The 22,050-nt window shown below is 35.8% G+C and overlaps 1 protein-coding gene across 2 annotated transcripts; it reads left to right on the top strand.

Moving 5' to 3' along the window:
• The first annotated feature begins 600 nt into the window (after positions 1–600).
• egf (epidermal growth factor) lies at positions 601–21,916 on the top strand. 2 transcript variants are annotated; one of them, XM_079891707.1, is made up of 24 exons: positions 601–803; positions 4,076–4,275; positions 4,418–4,599; positions 6,005–6,238; positions 6,364–6,569; positions 6,844–6,957; positions 7,077–7,199; positions 10,322–10,444; positions 10,535–10,660; positions 10,842–10,978; positions 11,614–11,762; positions 11,848–11,952; positions 12,198–12,421; positions 12,619–12,789; positions 13,540–13,683; positions 13,815–13,913; positions 14,056–14,172; positions 14,416–14,544; positions 15,576–15,698; positions 15,892–16,060; positions 16,392–16,556; positions 19,294–19,393; positions 19,494–19,596; positions 20,080–21,773. In XM_079891707.1, the coding sequence occupies exons 1-24, from the start codon at positions 662–664 to the stop codon at positions 20,241–20,243; spliced, it is 3,549 nt and encodes a 1,182-aa protein (XP_079747833.1). In that variant the 5' UTR covers positions 601–661; the 3' UTR covers positions 20,244–21,773. The 2 variants fall into 2 exon arrangements, with proteins under 2 accessions (XP_079747833.1, XP_079747834.1); XM_079891708.1 differs by lacking the exon at positions 15,576–15,698 and having other exon boundaries at positions 20,080–21,916.
• The last annotated feature ends 134 nt before the right edge of the window (positions 21,917–22,050 follow it).

Below are 22,050 nucleotides of genomic sequence, written 5' to 3'. Positions count from 1 at the left end.
GTAGCGGCATTTACAAGCCCCGCCCCCATTGCAACCCCTTGTGATTCTTCACTCTGGGGTCCTGACAGACTATATGCAGCAGACACAACGACTCATTATGGTGTGTGTGTGTGTGTGTGTGTGTGTGTGTGAGGGAGCATCCCATTACTCATGAGCAGCACAAAAGGTGTGTCCACTCTTACTAAATCACATGCTTGGGCTGAGAAAGGCCAGGAGGTGAACTCAGGGTGACTTTTAAGTTGTAGAAGTGCAGTTTTTGTGTTGCTTGAGTTTAGGCTCAGAGTCTTACATCAGGGAAAACCCTCTTCTGAGCCCTTGCTGGTCTCACCATGTGTCAAATTTACCATGGGACTGTCAGGAATTTCATACTTTGCTTCCAAAACAGCTAGAGAACAGGAGGTCTGGAGAGATTGAGGCTCTGTGTGTGTGCCTGACACATACCTGGCCGTCCTACAGGACTCTCACTTTCAACCAGCTCTGTAAAAAAGACACCTCTGGGATATTATAGATGCACTTTCTGGAGTCTTTTCACCCAGGTTGTCATTTAGTTGAAGCTGGTTGGCTGTGTGTGTAAGATGTGTGGGGGTTACGGCTGCATGGTGTGGCTCAGTGATCGAGGAAATACCTAAGAGGAGAGCCCTGTGGAAACTTAGATAGGATTATGTTCTGGAGGACGATAGCGGCCGCGTTTCTCTTGTGGTTCTGGACGGTGAGTATGGGCCCTGCCAGAGCTTCAGGCCCTGCTGAGGAAACACTATGCTGGGGTGGACGAGCCTGGGCTGCTGGAAACTTCAGCTGTGTGGGTAAGTGCATCATCATGTGTTCATTGAAGTTTTGAACGTGAGTTTAATACAATGTTAAGGGTTGTATTATGACAGGTTAGGGACCATTCTTAAAAAGACACTAGCGTACTTTTAAAATGAGTATGTAGGCTATTATGAAAATAATTACTTTAAAAATAATATACTTAAGTGCGAACTGAATATAATGTTTTCAGACACTTAAATGTTATATACCATAAAATGAAAATGTATTATAGTTTATATTTATATTAGTTATGGTTAAAATGTACTGCCAAATACATTGACAATAATTTATGATAAACTACAGTTAACACTATGGTTAAAATTAAGTAGGCCTACTTTAATCGTATGTGCTTCAGTATGCTAGTCAACAACACATCCAAATATGGGTACTTCTTTAAAGCATGACAAACATTATAATACAATCATTAAACAAGTTAATTACAAATTATTACAAACTGCACTTTTTAAAAGTGTATGAAGTGTGTTAACAGCCTTAAAAGTGTACTAAGTGTACTTAAGTGTACTTAAAAATTCATACTAAAATATCGAATGGTCTGAGAAGAATAAAGCTAATGACTTTTTATGGCACTTTACTGTAAATTGTGGTTAACACCCATTTTCATTGTATGAAAAAAAAGCTCCATAAACACTCACTGTTCCACAAAAGAAAGAAAGTCATACAGGATTGAATTGCATAGGGATTAGTAATGACCATTGAACTATTACTTTAATATTTAAAATGGTGGCCATTACATGTCTATAAAAAGAGAACTTTTTTTTAAACAAATAATTTTAGGAAACACTAAATCATGAGTGCTTTTGGACTCAATGCCCAGATTTTTGCTGCTGTGAGAAAATAACTTTACCCTCCCTTCATGAATCATAATATTTACTGTGATTACTGTAAGTCTGTTAAATATCTATTAAATCAGAGTGCATCCTCAATATAAAGAAAAACTCCCTTTAAACATCCCTTGATGTGCTTAGCTAGAACATCAGAATTTAATTGCTTTAATATAGGCTACTCATCTAAATGCTGTTGTAAATTAGTGGCTATTGACTGTAACCAAAACCATGTTGAACCTTTTTCCTTATTTGTCTCTACATATCCTAGCAACATGGCTGTGCGTTTGTGTAATCCACTCAAACAACATCGAAGGCCTCCACTATGGTTTGTGTTGCTAGGATACAGTTGCTTGATTTCTGCAGGCATCTGTGAGATAGATGTGTGAACCTCTCCCCATTAGAGCATGAAAAGACCTGTCACACAGCAACAATAATTCACATTCTGAATGACATTAGGTGCTGATATGGAATAAAGAGAAAATAATTAGCAATTTTATGACCAAGAAAGAATGTATTTGTAAGCCGACAGGCCTCATTTATCCAGCTTCATTTTAGGGTCACAACACCATAAGGTTTCAGGGAGGTTTCATGTTAAAGCTATTTCATTTCATTTAGTGAATGCAGCCACTAACATACAATAAAATCGACATAAAGTCTTCTTCCTCACAACTCTGAGCTTATATCTTGCACCTAATTATTCAATATCTTTTAATATATATTTTTTTAATTTATTTAATCTTTACAGACCACAGTTTTAAATCAGATTATGAACTTGTGAGACAATATTATATATTTAATCCTTCAGAGTGGTACTTTGATAAGAATTAAATTTCTGCTGAAATGTGTCTATATTATTTACATAGACACACTAGCTTATATTATTTAAACAATTAAACTATGTTTATGACTCTACTTTTATTGCAGAACATTTTAGGCTAACATTAAAATAAATATAAGTCCTTACATACTGTTACAATTATTAATGCATATTCACTACAACAGAGAAACAAAAATGTAAGCAAAATTTAAAACAATTATATCTAACCGTAATTACGAGATGGCAACCAGTGACGTTCTGCCTGGAGTTGTTCACATCCTCAGACTCGGATTTATGCCTTATCAACTCTGAAATGAATCTGCAGCAGTCATGTGGTACATCTAGTGCTCTGTAAGTTGTTTGCATCCATTATTATTGTAATGTTATGTGCTATGAGACACTGTCTCTACTATCTCATGGCGCTTTCCAGGCGCTGCTGTGTGCGTTCATGTGTTTTTAAGGAGACATGGCTTTGGAGATGCTCTAAAGGGAGGGTGGGATCTCATGCTTTCAAAGCTGGCTTGCTATTGCTAGCCTGTCAGAAATTGCCTACCCTTTAATGACAGACAGCAGCAGCTTGTCGTGCTTGTCGCATTCAAGTGCATTGTTGTCAGAAAGAACAGGAACCATCATTAGGAGACCAGGTTAATTCTTGCCTATTGGGAAAATCTTATTAAAGGTATAGTTCAGCCAAAAATTAAAAATATTTCATTAATTACTCACCCTCATGTCGTTCCAAACCTGTAAGTCTTTTGTTCATTTTTGGAACACAAATGAAGATCTTTTTGATGAAATCTAAGCTTTCTGTCCAAACATATTCAAAATGTTCATAAAAGAGACCGTAAAACTAATCCATATGAGTTGAGCAGTTTAGTCCAAATTTTCTGAAGAGGCTCGCTTCATATGATGAACAATTTAATTTAGGCATTTATTCACATATAAATATTGATAACACAAATGATCATTTTAAAGCCAAAATGATTTAGGGTCCCATTCATTGACAACCATAAACATTCACCATGTTATCTATAATCAGCTTGCTAATGATTCTGGCATTTCGGTCAAATGCAGGCTATTTACAATGTGTATAATACATACAATACGCTTCAAAATATTCATATATGTACAGTAAATATGCATTACTTTAGCGACATGTTCTACTCCGCTATGTTTAAAGTTTGTGGCACGCCCATCTCGGTAATCTGGGTTTAACTAGGAAACTCATATGTATAGCACGTGGACCTGACACATCCTATTTTCTCACAACTCTTAACATTAATTTGAAATAATAAATGTTCCCCAAACATCAGATGGCTGTGATTGGCTGGGTGATAGAAATGGTGTTCCAGGAAAAACAAACATCTAAGCATGTTCCGCTTTTGTAAATCATGTTTTATTTGATATTGTCAATTATTTGTGGCTATGCAGTTTAATTTAAGATTGGCTTTAAAATCAGTTTGATTTGAACAGGAAAATGAGATGTGTACTGAAACTTGTTAAAATGGTTGTTAACTTCAAATAAGGATCAAATGATGTCTGTGTTCACTGCATTCAGTTAGTATCATTTTGATTAGGTTTGTCAGAGCTTGTATTTGTGTCTTCAAAGATCCTGAGCCTTATCTGTTACTTGGCCTTGGAAATGGCATCCAGAGGATAAACCTTGATGGTGGGGACCGGAGAAGGATCATATCTAGGGTGGGAAGGTCTATCTTGTTGGACTTCCATTTAAGTGAGGGGACAATGTTTTGGGCTGACACACATGCAGGACAAATCAACAAGGCAGGACTGGATGGAACAGGCAGACAGGTACTATTGAAGATCTATTAATATTATAATGATTTTTTTTTTTTACATGCACAGTATAAATATTGTAAATACAGTATTTTAATATTTAATGTCATCAGTGATTGTTTGGAGCCTGTTCCAAGTCTTTGGTTTATTCTTTCAGAAACTTCTCTCATCAGTGAAAAAAATCTCTGGTCTCGCTGTGAACTGGATTGAAAACTCAGTCCTCTGGAGCAATGCAGATAAAGGAACGATACACAGAATGGACACAGATGGGAGGAATGAAAACACTGTCTTGAGAGACCTATCTCAGCCTAAAAGTGTTTTTGTTGATCCAAATGAGAGGTAAACATAATTATAATACAAAACTATACAGTCGTTCATTGAAAGGAAAAATGCAAGAATTGGAATAATATACAAATTTTAGGTTGATCTTTCCTGAAAATTAAAATGCACAATTATAGTGATATAAGCATTAAATACATTTTTTATTTTTAAACAAATATAAAAAATATTTTATGTCGTATTAAAAAAAAAAAAAAACTACATAAAAGAGCATAAACTTAAATGGCAATACAGTTGTTATCATATTGAGACATAGCTTGTGGAGCAATAAGTCAGACCTTTTTACCCACAAAAACATGTTTTACATTTTTTCCTCTGTTCTCTCAGTAGTGTGCGTATTGACTCTCGGGGAGAACGAGGATGACTAAAGACTTTGTCATTTTCACAGTTCTTCTCAGGAGTGTGTTGCTCAAATCCTAGTTTGCCTGCTAGCTATAAATGCTGGAGCTTTCAGACGTTCACATTCTTTCGAACATGACTGGCACATAGGTGCAGTTTTAACAGGGTCTCTCCAACAGCATTCTACAGCACACTGGCCTCACTTTTAAGTCGAAGGAGTAGTCTGAAGAGAAAAATAAGTGTTAAATAAGCAGTCATTTTGTTTTCAATACAAATAAATCAACACTATTACATATTCATTTTGGAAACTGGAAAGGTTTTTTTTTCCCAGTCGCAAATCAGTATTTGTATTGATGGAGATTGGGTCATTTAATTTATATATTTTAACTTAAAAACACTGTTTTTATTATATTTATTCGATATATAATATGCAATATTTATATTAGGGATGCACTGATATAAATGTCTGGTTGATATGCCGATAATTAAAAATACAAAATATGTCATGGCCAGTAACTGAAAATGGCTTGTATTAAATTCTATACTATTTTGGCTAAATACATACAACACTAAAAACCAAAATGCTTTTTCAGTGATTTTGAGTGTACATCGCAACATTATAATGTACAGTATGTAAAAAGATATTAATTTTGATATTTGTTAAAGATTATATTTAATAGTATTAAGTAATTTGTTTTCTTAAAGATTAACTGAGCGCGAAGGCAATCTGTATCTAAGTGTAATAATAGAGGTGTGAATAGAAGTGTAATAATAATATCCAATATCCATTGATACAATACATTAAAAATGTATTCAGCCGATAAGTGATATGGTAGCATTATATTGTGCTTTCCTAGTATATATTTATATATTAAAAACTGAAATTAAAATTTTCACTTTACATTTATTTTGATGCCATTTTTTCATAGTGACATATAATCTGAATTAATCTAAATGTATCATTTACAGTTTTGCAGAATAAGTTGAAGGTTACAGAGATGTGAGATGATCTATGCGAATGATTTTTAACGATGTTACACTTATATGTACAACCTTCTTTTTCCAGATATATTTTCTGGTTGTCAGATGGGGTGACTCCCAGTATCCAGCGTTCAGACATGACAGGTGGGAAGAAGGCGATGGTGCTGAAAGTTGCAGACAGACGGTCACTGAAGGTTCTGGCTATAGACCACCGGGACAGGAGACTGTTCTGGGTTCAGCAAGGTCAAGAAGGGCACACTGCAATGGGCTCCTGCAACTATGATGGCAACATTATCAACGTATTTAATCAGCCCTTCAGGTAAAATTGAGATCTACCCTTTTTGTAAAGGATAATAAAAACTAAAAAATGTTCACATATTACACTATTATAGTAAAGAAAGAAGTATTTTTACAGTAAATATCTCCTCCATGCTCTACCTCTAGACCACAGGCTCAGAGGATGACGATTTTCCTGGATTATGTGTACCTAATAGACTTTAAGTCAAAAAGAATAACACGAGTAAACAAGTACACAGGGGGCCGAGGGGAGAATGTCAATTCCAAAAGGATGCCGCACCCCCTTACTGATCTCAAAGTGGTACATCCCATCAATCAGCCGGTGGTGGAAATTCCAACTCCATTCACTCCAGGTTGGTAATAAAAAGATTAAATGATTAATTGCTTTAATAAAATATGATAATAAAGTATGCTGGAGTATGTGCATTCAAAATAGCTAAACAAAACAATTATTGTAATTATTTGTAAGCATTTTTTTATTATTCCAATTTTTCCACCCAGTTTTTTAAACGCTGGTGGGAAAAGAGTTAAAATTTCTTATAATTATCTTAAACATCACATAAAGAGCAACTTTATTACATATTGGTGGTCTGTGCATGGAAGGAAATGCTGTTTGTTCTTGTGCAGGCTGCAATCGACACACAGGAGAGTGTGTGAAAGTGTGTGAAAGTCACAGTGACACTGGTCTGTGCCGCTGCAGGGATGGGTTTTCCCTCAGTAAACAAGGCAACTACTGTGAAGGTACAAAGATACCTTCCTAAGTCCTAAGATACATGATAGCATTAGTGTAGAAATTCACAGCTTTCTTATTCTTTTATTCATAATGTATTCGTCTGAAAAAAACTCTCCTTCTCGTTTAGATATCAATGAATGCGCCCTGTGGAATCACGGCTGCTCACTGGGATGTGAGAATGTTCCGGGCTCTTACTTCTGCACCTGCCCTAAGGGTTACCTATTACTGCCCGATTTGAAGACCTGCCAAGGTAGGACTGGAGAATAGGGAAGGATTATAAAACACTAGAACTAGTAGCATACATATCATATCAATGAGCTGGAAGTAGGCGTGTACGATATCACAATGTTTGATCATGGATGATTAAAATGTCTCCACGATCTGCTTTTGAAGAAATATCGTAGTATTGTGCTATAGTATATTCTATCAGGTGCAGTTCTGGCACCTCTGTCCCAACAAACTGTACAATGCAATGCACATTCACATCACGTTAACGCAGAGGTCGAGTTACACTCACGGGATTCTCGCATTCACAAAAGTTCATCATTTGCATATGCTTTAAAGCCTTTCCAGTTAAACATTTCATTCTCATTTTCTCACAACTCTTTACGTTCATTTAGGACTTTATTTAACTCATTTAAGACTGCTCTTATGAGTATACTCGACAAAACAGACATTTTTGTCAGACTCCGTGCCAGAGTCCGTGCCAGAGTGTCCGTGCCGGAGTGTCCGTGTCCGTGCCATTGTATTTTGCCTATTTTGTTATTGTAACTGCTGTTGGTGCCGGTGTCCGTGCCGGTGTCAGTGCCGTGCCGGAGTATCCGTTTCGGTCCCGGTGTCCGTGCCGGAGTGTCCGTGCCGGTGTCAGTGCCGGAGTATCCGTTTCCGTCCCGGTGTCCGTGCCAGAGTGTCCGTGTCTGTGCCGGTGTCCGTGTGTCTTGTCTAGTTTTGTTTGTGTCCGTGCCAGTGTGTCCTTGCCGGTATCGGTGAATTCTTGAATGCTTCTTTTAAATACGCCTACTGTAACTTAAAAAATAAAGCACTGTTTATTTCATCTGTATGTTATATGTTGTGTACATGTAATGTGTATCTTTGTTCTTATCTTTTATTCACAAAGAAAATAATGACAAAGATTTTTATCTTTATAATTTGTTACCTTGTAAGGCTTTGTTTTTAAAATAGGGACATTACTTTGACTGTAATGCTCAGTCACTTGCAAAATAGTGAAACCAACATGAAAAAGAATCGTGATAAAATCATGAATCGTGATTTTCCTGAAAAAAATCGTGATATGATATTTTTGCCATATCGCCCAACCCTAGCTGGAAGTCGCGTGTCAGGGAGAGAGAGATTTCTAAAAGAAAAAGTGCTAGAAAAAGACAGAGAGCATCTCTAGACTTCATTGCTTATGCTCTAATTGTGCATTGAAGCAGAGCCGGACAGCGCAGTGCCATAAGATAATGAGGTGACATCAGTAATAAGGAACATATTTAGTCAGCAGCTTTGCCTGGCTAAGCAGGTCAGGAGCAAAGCAACAGCGTGATTAACCCTCCAAACGGTTCTCACACCTGCGGACACTCATACACACATGCAATCAAGTTTGTTGTCATGTTTTCTGGCTGTCAGAATATTCCGAATATGACAATAAAAGAATATAGATGTTATAGAATTATAAAATAAATAATGGAATATATTTTTACTTATTGCGAATAATTAATTTAGGATAATAAATACATGTAAGTTTTGAATGCAGATGTAAATTAGATTATTTTAAAGTTGGCCTGAAACTTACGATAGTCTTTTCTTCCCTATTTTGACATGTATCGAGTGAAACAGCTGCTTGAACAAGTTTTTTTTTATAGGTTGGGACATGATTTTGTCCATCAGGAATTTATTGGATCATTGAATGGTTATGGTTTGCTATTGCTGTGATGTCATGTGAGTCACAGGACGTCCCGCCCTCTCGCAAGTAAACGCATCATCAGAGAAGAGATGAGATGTCGCTGCAGGAGGGGGAGTTATTTTGATTAAAGATTATGAGGGCCCATGAATTTATGTGCACAGATAAATCATTTATAATAAATACAGCAATATTGCATAAAAAATTCAAATCAGTTTTGATTTCATGATTTTAAGCTTAGTTTGAGAGTGAAATTGTCACATAGCCTAATCTTATTGTTAACTGTCTCAGAGCATCACATGCTTTCACTCACTCTAAGCAATAGTCCCCTTTCGCACTATGACCTTTGTGGGTGGGATTATGGTCCTGACATCATTACAGGATTGGAGAGTGTCCAGATAAGAAGCTTGTTTCCCACCATATGGCTTCTTCAGACTCTATCATCAGCACTGGTGACAGTACCATTCCAGATACAAATAGCTCCTTATTCTGTAGCTCTCTGGAGTTAAATCTGTATTTATATCTGTTTGAACTGCTGTCGTTATGTAATGTAACTGAACAGGAGGCACTGTTTTTATATGTATCCATTGTTAACCTGAATAAAGCTAAATTTTCTAGACACGCTTAATTGATATCAGGACTGGTGTTTTGTAAATATAGGATGATTGGATTTGGGATTATTAGGTGTCAGAATAAGGACTGCCTGATAGGCACAGTGCCACAAGGTCTGTTGGTTCAAGAGAGGTGTTCGTGGAAACATTGAGGTGAGAATTGATCATCTAGGGACAGGGATTTTGGAAATTAAAGATTGAGGCCATTTGCATTATCTTGTCATCCAACAGGTCATTCCATTTCCTGAAATGACCCATGCCATCATATTACCGCTCGGCTGCACAAAAATATGTGAAGAAGTGACAATTAAATTGAAATGGCAGTTGATATTAACCTTATTGTTATGTTTGTAATTTTGTTAATTTTAAAATAACTTTTTATTTTATTATCTATGTTATTTATTACATTTCTCTTAACTAATCAAAACCAAGTTGAAAGATAAACAGTATAATTTCAAGTAATGCTGTTTTTGTTTGTTTGCAATTGCACTCCTAATTTGCATTGTAGAATAATTTACAGTAAACAAAATATGTGCATGTGAAAATATAATATGATATATAATAAAAATGTAAAATATAATATGATATTAAACCTTCAAATTCCAAATTATTACAAAATGTACTTTAAGGGGCAATCAAATAAAATGTATTTTTTTTGTATTTTAAAATATATTTTAGAAAATATGATTGTATTTATAACATATGTAAAATGGCCTAAAATATATGTGGAAAAAATACACACATACAAATTTGGTTAATTTGGTCATTTTTGTATATATATTGTATTCTTTTTTTTTTGTAATATATTGTTGTAAATACAGAAAAAATGGCCTGCTTACCTTTCTCCCTGTGCATCTACAGAGACTAAACCATGTGTGGAGAATGTTACAGCTTGTGATCATGCTTGTGTACACACAACAGAAGGAGATGTGTGTGTGTGTCCAGAGGGATCTGTGCTAAATTCTGATGGCCATTCATGCACAGGTGTGTTTTTTCCAAATCAAATTATGTTAAAAGCCTTATTTAATAAATGCAAATATGACTGTTTTCTTCATCATTGTCTGTGTGTTTCAGGCTGTTTGTCTGCAGATCGGGGGGGCTGCAGTCAGTTGTGTGTGACTTTATTTCCAGGCAGGTTGGTGTGTGAGTGCCAGCCTGGATACCAGCTACAGTCTGATGGTAAACACTGTGCTGCCACAGGCAAGTCCAACAAACTTTCTTTATATTCTACATTCTGCCAGGGTGCCTGTCTGTCTCCCACATTTTGCCTGCTAGAATTATTGGGTTAAGCACGTAGTTAATCAGTATTTAAGTGTATTTTCTTCCAGTGACCTAGAACGTCTGGAATCTTCTGGAATCTATTTCCTTTTTTTTCAAGCAGGACCTCCAACGTACCTGTTGTTTGCCAATGTAGTGGATATAAGAAAGATTACCACAAATGGCAAAAGGAGCAGAAAACTACTGGAGGAACCGAGAGGCTCCATCATTGCTGTGGATTTTGATCCCGTGCAGAAAAGGGTAAAATATCACACAAACACAGCCACACACATGGCTGAAGAAAGTGTGAGTTTATCGATGGCCACTGGAGTGATTATGTGTTTACAACTGCCCTCTAGTGGACATAAGATGTAAATGTCATGTGATGTAAGGAAACAAGAATAAAGTTCATGGGCTCCTGTTGATACTGTTTAAAATACTGTATTTTACTGTCATCTAGTGGCCACAGAGTATAAGTGCAAGAGGATACACTTTTTCCCTTTCATTCATGTACACATTTTACACAGTACATAGATTCAGGGCCTTTTTCAGGCCCATTCAAAATGTCAAAATTTTGAATAAAAAAAATATAAAATGAATCCACAAATAATGAAATAAATCCACAAAAAAATAATCCCACATATTCAATGGAGGGAGAATCCTGAAAGAAATAAATAAAAAAATACAGTTTTTTTTTCCCCTATATGTGCTAAATGTACTGTTGAAAATAGTGGTTGTCAATAGAATAAAGTTATTGGGATTAATCTTATTATTATCATCTAAAAATAGAACATATTTATTTATTTACTTATTTATTTAAGAATCCTTGAAATTGCAACCAAATAATGATAATGTCTCATATGGAAGTAGTCACTTGGGTTTGTTTGTTTGTTTAGATGTATTTTGCAGATAAAGGCCTGAAGCGTATTGAGAGGGCTTCACTGGATGGAGGCTTCAGAGAGATGCTTTTCTCCACTGGACTCGACTCACCCGAGGGTCTGGCTGTGGACTGGGTCCATCGCAAGCTATACTGGACTGATAGAGGGTGGGCTACAGATCAATACAGACACACTTCCTTATAACAACAACTTACTTATTTGCTCAACTGACTTTAACATTCTGCATTTCAGATTATCCTCTATTTCCCGCAGCAGTTTAAATGGCCTTGACAGGGAGATTTTTCTAGAGAAAGACATCCAAAAACCCAGAGGCATTGCCCTACATCCTCAGGCACAGTAAGACTTTTGAAACCGCATGTTTCTTCTATGCAAATTGCCTATATCATATAAACTTAAAATTGTACAGTGGCCACAGTCATTTTATTCTGAATAACTTTTTTCTTGGAAGAGTTCAGCAAAAAATAAATAAACAAAAAATCATTATTTATTCACTCGTGTTATTCCAAGCAGCACTTTTCTTAAACATTCAAATGGATCTTGACTCGTAATCATACATGAACTTCTTGTCTTTGTGTCTGGAGGAAGGTATATTGGACAGACATGGGTAGTCGTCCTGCAGTGGAGCGGTCAGGTTTGAACAGAGACATGCGTGAAGTTGTGGTCAACACCGGTCTGGTGTCTCCTAGTGGACTAGCTGTGGATCACGGCTCCCAGCGTCTGTACTGGTGTGACCTGAGCAGAGGTGTGATTGAGTCGGCCAAGCTGGACGGGTCTAATCGCCATATACTAAGTGAAAACCAAGTAGGTGAGGCTTCTCTGCCAAAAGCACGCACACACTTTCAGTACACAAGCAAATACTGAATGTATACATGATGGAAGTGAGCACAAACTTATGTTGCAAATCTGATTTTATGCTGGTTTGTGTAAAAAAAAAAACTATAAACAACGTTTTTTTTTCTGTGTGTAATATGTTTTCTGTTGATTATTTTTGCTTTGGCTCAGGTCGCCCATTTGACATTGCAGTATTTGAGAATGTGCTCTGGGTCAGTGACTGGGAGGGTCACTTACTTTACCGGCTGGACATGAGAAGAACTGGACGAAACCTTGAACATGTCCATGATGACTCTATCCAACCAGCTTCTCTGGTTATTGTCCACCCTCTTGCCAAACCGGGTACAGATGCTGTGTCCTATTATTAGCATATTTTTAACCATTGTTTTTAGTAACGTGCATAAGGAAATGGAGGTTGTTACTCTTTAGTGTGTAACTAAAGCGGAAAACAGATTGGACTGGATCATTCCTTTTATACATTAACTCCATAATGTTAAAAAAATAAATATGCCTTTTTTTTAGCCTATGAAAGTACACACTCTTTCAAAAATTGTAAAAGTTTTTGAAAGAAGTCTCTTGTACTCACCAAGACTGCATTTATTTGATACAGTAAAACCGTAATATTGTGAAATATTATTACAGTTTGGAATATTTTAAAATATAACTTATTCCTGTGATTTTCAGCATGAATAGAATACAAATGTAAATTTCTTTACTGTCTCTTTTGATCAATTTAATGCATCTTTGCTGTATTTAATTTCTTATTACTGACCCCAAACTTTTGAACGGTAGTGTATTTTTGGAAATGTGTACACCAAATGTGAAAATATGAAATTTGCTCTGGTCAAGCTCAGGCACGTAAACTTCATTAATAATAATGTGATTATTTACACAATAATAAAACATTTCTCTTAACTCTTTTAACATGATAATTTGACAGACAAAAATGGCTAAATCCGCTCAAACCAATGTAGTGATATTATTTAAAATTCCACTGAATTTGCACTTATTGTGATAAAGTGACCTACTATAATTTCCATCTTATACATCTTTGACTCAACAGATTGTGCACTGCATGTTTCTTTCTCCTAGGAGCAGATGTTTGTCTTCATGAAAACGGAGGATGTGCCCAAGTGTGTGAGAGCAGACTGGGATTGGCTCATTGCTCATGTCACTCAAAGCACGTTCTTTCAGCTGATGGAAAAGACTGTCTGGCGATTAATACATCATTCACTGGTCAGTGTGATGAGAATTGAGTTAAAATACAAATAATAAAAAAAGATTCCTAAAAAATCACATTAAACCATCAAAGCAATTTGAAAAGTACTGTAACTTTGAATAAAAAAGAGCTGTATTTTTCCACATAGAATCAGATGAGGGTGAATCAAGTGATCGTCTGAGAAATAAAACACTGAATGATGAGAGCACACCACTGGCCTTGGTTTACACAGAGAAGATGATTTCGGGTAGAACAATATTCACAATTTCATTCATCATAGATGAGATATTTATTACTCATTTTCATTATTCAGATTTTTGTGGTTGCTGAATACTGTGATTGAATCATTTCTAATAAATGAACTTGAGAATGATGTTCATTTCATTTAGACCAGGATGACTGCTACTCTCTCAGATGTGATGTGAACGCTCAGTGTGTGCTGCAGGAGGGCCGAGCCGTGTGTCAGTGTGTGAGAGGTTTCACTGGAGATGGGGAACTGTGTGTGGGTAAGTGTGTGTAAGTCTGTGTGTGTTTGCACTACATGTCAGATGATTTTGATTTCGTATAGACTGAAGCAGCAGGTTTGTGATGTATGTGTGAAACTGAATTTGAGTGTAGGGATATTGATGTTTATGTGGGTGCCGTATGCACCTGTTATTGGATGTATTGATCAGTCTTTATGTAAATATAGGTTTGTTTAGATGAGCACATACAGTATTGACAATATGTGTTTGTGTGTGTTTGTATAGACATTGATGAATGCAAAGCAGGCCTGGCAGATTGTAGTATTTCTGAGGCTGAGTGTATGAACACAGCAGGTGGATATTTCTGCCAATGCAAGACTGGATTCAGTGTAGATGGTCTCACACACTGTATGGGTACGACAACACACACACACACACACACACACACACACACACACACATACATATATATATATATATATATATGTATGTATGTATTTGAACTAACCAATTACAGTTAGTTTCGGTTGTCAAATCTGGTCTTGCAGCGTTCCAAATGTACTGATATAACGGTTTAACAACACTGGGACTTTTTACTATTTTTATCACTTCGCTTGTCTGTGTTGGCGCATTCCAAACAGTTTTGTGTATTTGTGGCTTGTTACTGTCTTTTGAATCATTCACTCAACTGATTCATTTCAGAAACATTGATTCACACAGTAACATCACTACGGAGACTCATTTTGAGTTTCTTGAAATATTCTAATTATTAATATTTAGTTAATTCGGCATTGGATTTGTTTGCAACGATGTTCATTGATGGTGATAAACTGCATGCAAAGCAAAGTAGTGGCAATATTGTGAAGTTATTCAATTTCAACTTGTTTACTGAACTGCTGTATAAAGGCAACATTCGCATTGGTCTGAGTATCAGTTATGATAACTACCGTTCAAAAGCTTAGAGTCAAAGATTTCGATTTCAAATAAATGTTGTTCTTTTGAAATTTCTTGTCATCAAAGAAACATGAAAAATGAATAATAATAAGAAATGTTTCTTTATCACCAAATCAGCATATTAGAATGATTTCTGAAGGATCATGTGACACTGATGACTGGAGTAATGATGCTGAAAATTCATATTAGCAATCACAGAAATAAATAAAAAACTTTGATTATTAAAATAGAAAAATGTTTTTTAAACTGTAATAATATTTTACTGTATTTTTGATCAAATAAATGCAGCTTTGGTGAGCATAAAAGATTTTTTTCAAAAATACGTACGTACTGACCTGAAACTTTTGAACAGTAGTGTGTGTGTTTTTTTACACACACATATATATACATATACATATACATACTGGTACATACATACATACATACATACATACATACAAATACATTACATATTTTCCCTAAATACAGAGATCTTTATGTGTATTTTACAGATATAGATGAGTGCAGATTAGATATGCACGACTGCGGTGTAAACGCAGAGTGTTTGAATGCAGTAGGAACATATCAGTGTAGATGCCGATCTGGGTTCACAGGCACTGGATTCAGCTGTCAGGGTAAGATTCATCTCCTGAAACAGTACCTTCTCAGCTTCATGTATTAAGTGCAATTATGGCTTGATACCATGAGCAGTTATTTGATAGGACCTGCTAAGCTGAGTTTGTGCAAAAGAGTAATGTACTGACATTTAGTAGAAATGTATGATGAAACATAATAGTGACCTCATTTTCATGCTCTGTTTCGTTGCAGAGGAGTTTAAGGGCGCCTCCTCTTGGCCGAGTACGGGCAGTCCGCTTGATGTCACATCGCCATGGCAACACAATAATGTTATGCAGAGCTGTCCTTCCACTCATGACTCGTATTGTCTGTATGAAGGAGTGTGCTTCTATTTCCCTGAGATGGAGACTTATGCCTGCAAGCAAGTGTTTGCTTATATACTGTAGCTTTTGTCATACAGAAACTTTAACCTGATTTTTTTATATTCTCATTATCTGTTTTTGCATATTCCACAATTTCCTTTAAGATTAAAAGCTAAACTGATTTTTAAAGTGTGGTTAACAAGCAGTAGATGGCAGTCTTGTACTAAAAATCATTTGGCTTTTTATTGAACATTTGCCCTTGACAAAAAAGGACACACGTTAAGCATATCCCATAGACCATTTTATTCCTATATTCTGTTCTGTATGTCCACTGACTGAAATAATGAATATTGCATTTAATGATGATCTGTATGCGTGTGTGTGCTGCAGCTGTGTGTTAGGTTACATGGGGGAGCGCTGTCAGTACAGTGATCTTGAATGGTGGGAGTTGCAGCAGGCTGAAGAAGAGAAGAGGAGGAATATGACTATAGCAATGTGTATTGTGCTCTTCATCACCCTTCTGTCCATCGCTGCCTGCATCTCTTACTGCTACGGGTGAGAGGCACGGATATCAAGGGGTCAGAGATGCACGTTAATAGCACACTTATTCATTTCTCTTATTCTTAAGTAATGGAGGCAATGGATTTTCAAAGAATAAATAATCTAAATTATTAATGTTTTGGGGGGAAATAATAATATTTTAAATAATATCTTAATATCTAATAACATCTTCACTACATGACCACAACACAGGTTTGTGGACGCCAACTTCTAAATTCTAACTTTCCAGCTCAATTCCTGAATTTCAATGGAACTTGATTAGAGGTTACAGAATTGCAATTTGAATTACAATAAATGAATGTATTTAAATATAAATGTAATTAATACAACTTTTGAAGTATTTTTTTTTTTTATTAGAAAAGCAAAGTTGGTCAAGACTCAAGAAATAGCCTAATATCATTGTCGGATTTAAAGGAGAACTCCGGTCAATTTTAACATTGAGCTCATTTTCTTGTAAATTTGGAGTGCTGTCAGTACAGAGAACAACGACAAAAATCGGTGTTGCCTACATTGTGTTATCCTCTTTTTAAAATTTGCACCCTGTTGACTTCAATGGGGCAAGTTTTAAACCTGCTTTTAGCCTCTTAACATCCTTGATGTGTCATTACAAGTGCCCAGCCATTGTGAGTGATTCCTTCAGAGTGAACACGGTGAATCTGACTGCAGTAGATGTGAAAGATATGGATAAAAATGATAAAATTTCAGCCAGCGCACATACCTGTATTTACATCCTGTTTTCGGCTGAAGTCCACAGTAATCGATTGTCGAGTTCACGCGCATAGGTTTAGTACGTACGATCATGCGCCCGAACTCGACAATCGACTACTGTGGACTTCAGCCGAAAACAGGATGTAAATACAGGTATGTGCGCTGGCTGAAATTTTATCATTTTTATTCATATCTTGCACATCTACTGCAGTCAGATTCACCGCGTGTTGACTCTGAAGGAATCACTCACATGGCTGTGCACTTGTAATGACAAATCAAGGATGTTAAGAGGCTAAAAGCAGGTTTAAAGCTTGCCCCATTGAAGTCAACAGGGTGCAAATTTTAAAAAGAGGATAACACGGTGTAGGCAACACCGATTTTTGTCGTTGTTCTCTGTATTGACAGCACTCCAAATGTACAAAAAAATGAACTCAATGTTAAAATTGACCGGAGTTCTCCTTTAAGGTTGCTACCTTAAATTTTTAAGTACAATCAACTTGGATGTTTAAGTGATTTAAACTTAAATTACATTAAACTGACTACATTAAACTAACAAAAATAGTTGAATATTGTATAACTTATAAAAAAAGTTGAATATTGCAATGTAATCACATAAATTGTCATAACTTAATGATCTTTTTTTTTTTTTTACAGTGTAGATAGATATAATTATTTAAGATGAACAAGAAACTTCATTTCCAGAAAAACATTATCTGTGTTACATTTCTTTGAATTGCAATTCAGTAAATTCCTCATCCTGTCATATGCATTCAAATTTGATGTTCTCATCAGTTCAAATTAAAGGGACTAGTTCTTCAATTCTGATTGTGCACAGCCCTGCCATATAATGTATTATGGTCATGAAAAACGAAAAATATAAAATTGAAAAATGTACAAAACCAAAGCATCCGCCACATTTTCAATCTTAATGCCTTCGATTTGTAGTGGATTCAAGGGACAAGATGAAAATAGAGACTGTGATAAAAATGGCTTGAAAACAACCTTTTTCCATTTCATCAAAAACCTGTAATGGTTCGATTGCTGCTGGTCTGGGTTCATTTCCCTGCTTTATCGGGTGAACAGCGTGTAAAAGTGGCATTAAATTGTTTATTAGGAGAGGAGGCTGGAGCTAAAGCCAATGAAACATTTAAAGATGTTTTCATCCCCTTGAGCATGTGTCAGAAGACTTTAAACACACACACACACACACACACATCAAAACAGCTGGGTGATGTTTTCCTCGCCCTGGCTAAGTATCTAATTCTCAATGCCTGTATTTAGAGGGTTTAGTGACATTGAGCCGTGGTGTGGTGTTTTCTAAAGCAGCATACTTATGTCGGGTTCCTCTGGCCCCTGCACTTCAATGCAGCAGTTGCACGCTTTCAATTACATGCTTGGTTTAGCTTGTACTACAGCAATTACACATCAAAATAGGTCATTCCTATGACCCAAAATGGACCCAGTGATCTATAACCTTATTTAATAGCTACATGGGTGGCTATTTTTCTGTCTAAAATTGCGTTTTTCACTTGGTTACTCGTGTTTCCATTTTATTTTTCTTGCATTTTTCTATCTATATCAACTTTCCACACACTTTAACTCTCTCACATACATACACACAAACCCGACACTGGTTTGGTTTATCCCGAAGCCCATTATTGCCCCAGGTGCAGGGGTGAGACACACATATCAAATACACATGCTTGTAATAATGCTACTTATTATACCTTCACGTCTCACTGCAGGTATTTCATTCTCAATCAACAGGATCCAGAGATTGGTTTTGCCCTCGGTGTCAGTTAGCAGGGTGCCAATCCATGAACGGAAAAAATCAAAACACCTCAGATTACTATTTACATAGATATGAGGGTTATGTGGCTAATACATTTCATAGGAGCCAGTTCAATGAATATGACATTTAGCCTTTCAGAAACAAGCAAACAAAAGAAATGTATTCAGAGGTAATTGAATCTACAGACTTCATATCTAAAGCAGACAATGTCAATGTTTTGCTGTTTATCAGGTCTAAAAGACATTTTGGAACATGTGCCGCAGAGGATGATGTGGGTGACATAAGCATAAGTGAGGACAGTTTCTCTGAGACGACATCAGCCACTCCACAGGTAAGATGCTTGTACCTAATGTCAGTTTTTGATTTTTCAGTGAGCGACTTCTTTGCTTTTATTGGACAGTATTGTAGATTTACACATTGTGTGTATGTAGGTCTATGTGGTTTTGGACACCTCTACCTGCGGTGATGAAAAGGTACTTCATGTTGTAGGGTGTCCCAGAACAACAATATGCCCCGCTTGCTCTTCAGATGCTGGTAAGAATAATCCCCTTTCCTATCTTCTCCCATAAATTACAGCCATTTCTTTCAGTTGTTCTAAAAGTAAAATAATAATAATATATATTATATTATATAATATATTATATATATATATATTATATTATATATATAAATATATAAATAACCACATGACTAATTTAGTGTGAAAAAAGTGTCCTGATATCATAACGGAGAAAAGAAAAATTAAGAATTTTTCTTCATTATGACATCAGGACAGTTGTTGATTTTTTTTTTTTTTTTTTTTTTTTTACTTTATGCCCCCAAAATGATCAAACAAAAATGTTGTTTTAATTCAGAAATTATAGAGGTCTATTTAAGTCACTGTATGTATGAATTGCATTTTGAATGTAATTTTGAATAAATGAATAGATTCAGACAAGAAAAGTTGTCATGTCATTGACCCACCTGCTTCCTCTGAGTTCTTATATATTGTTTTTTTGTTTTGTTTTTTGGAACTAGGAGACAGTTTTGCTTCAGAAGAGACTGAGAAGCTACAGAGGGACGACTGTGGTCTGGATATTGCCAACTGCTCTGTATCCTGCAATGTGCACAAATTGCTGGTTACAGAGAAGACCACCGATTATCTCATCTCCTTAGAAGACCCTCAGGGTTCACCCCAATGATTCACCACAAAAATTCTTCATTGGAGGCTGACCTATTAACTGCTATTGTCAATATGTTCAATGTTCAAGTCACTATCATTCAGTGTTACAGTACAGCCAAATGTGGGACTGCGTTCAAAATGAGGTCGTTGAACAAGTTTCCACATTTCAGATTTCATAAGTGAAACGTTACTCCTGGTCAGATATAAATACACCAGTCATGCTGACTCTCAGCTGATCCACGTCTACCTATAGGAATACAACGCCTATCACTGCATATAAGATCAATTTAGTATTATCAGCAGCTTTATCCTGTTGCCTGATCCCCCATCCTCCACAGTCCTGATATTCCGCTTCAAATCAGATAGTTATATTGTGTTGTCACATTCACTTATTGTCATTAAGAACATTAATGATATCTGCAATACATGTTGATTATGTTCTGTTTACTGTTAAGAGTGTTTTCGCTGCACTTCATGCTCTTATCCATGCTAGGTTGCATGGAGTTCTTGCCCAGTACAGAACAATACCACCAATCCAAACTGTATGTTTATTGTTAATCATCTTTGACGATAGTGACCCTGAAAGAAAGGTGTCAATATCTGGTCATTTTGAAGTAAGGAGATGAGCCATGCATCTGTAAAAACAGCGCATATCCCTCAAATTGTTTTATGCAAAATATAAGAGCTATTGGATCATGTGTTGAGGTCATCTAAATGTCCTGTTCGTGTGATTTTGAAAGTTGCTGGTTGCCATCACGTTTGAGACACGGAATCTAAAACCCTTTCACAAAAAGTGCATACTAGCTCTAAATAGGAAAGATGCCTTTTTTTGTGATATGTTATACTGAACTTTGTATTATAGTTATGAAATCTTGTTTCATTGTTTTAATAATGGAGCACAGTTGGTTTGAGCTGGTGAAGAGGAAAACAAGAGACACATCCTGCTTTGTGAGCAGAAAATAACATGTACTTAGCCTATTTTGCTTCAGGTGTTATCGAATAATATTTCAGTGGCAGATCCGGACCAGCTAACATCAGCATTGGTTTCACAAAGAGATTACTATATAAAACACAACTGCGATGAACCCACAATAATAATAAAAAATCTCAGGTATCAAAACATTATTAAACAGATAAGACAATGTTTGGTATCAAAAAGATATAAACAGATTTCAAAACATGATATTTAAGTGAATAAATTATGGAAGAGCAGGAATGTTTAATAGGATAGAATTCTTTCTGCCTCAGTCAAATGTCTCACAAGGAAAATAAAAACAATATTCTGTCACCAAATTATATGTATATCCATATAACTATCAGACAATGTATATGCTGGGATTATAAGGTTTTAACCCAGATGCTGTTTTGAGCCAAAACAAAGACATTGAAGGACAATGTAATAAATTAGACCAGAAAGTACAACATCCAACCTAATGCCTTTTGTTCTCACTCCGTTTTTATCATCTTAATTTTTTTTTATTGTTATTGATGTTATGTTGGATTTACATATTTATAACCAAACTTTAAGATATAGACATGTAAACATCCCAAAATAAAACAAAAGAATGAGAAGCTGGCCCAAGCCTCATTTGCACTAAATTGCAAAACAATACAGCATTTGAAGAGAGAAAAAGCATTCTGAAACATGCAGGCAATGAATGACAGTAAAAGCATTTGAATAAAATTTTTTACAAGAACATTTAAAAAAAAAAAATCAGCTTTATATGTAAATATGTTATATGTAAAGATAATTTGTTGGTACTTCATTTGATCTGTTTATTATGTGCTACACAAGATTCAGTTGAAATGTTAAAGGGATAGTTCAA

The sequence above is a fragment of the Squalius cephalus genome (assembly GCF_949319135.1).
Source record: "Squalius cephalus genome assembly, chromosome: 14".
Classification (NCBI taxonomy): domain Eukaryota; kingdom Metazoa; phylum Chordata; class Actinopteri; order Cypriniformes; family Leuciscidae; genus Squalius; species Squalius cephalus.
Note: the sequence above shows the minus strand (reverse complement) of the source record. Positions and strands in the feature narration are given on the sequence as shown.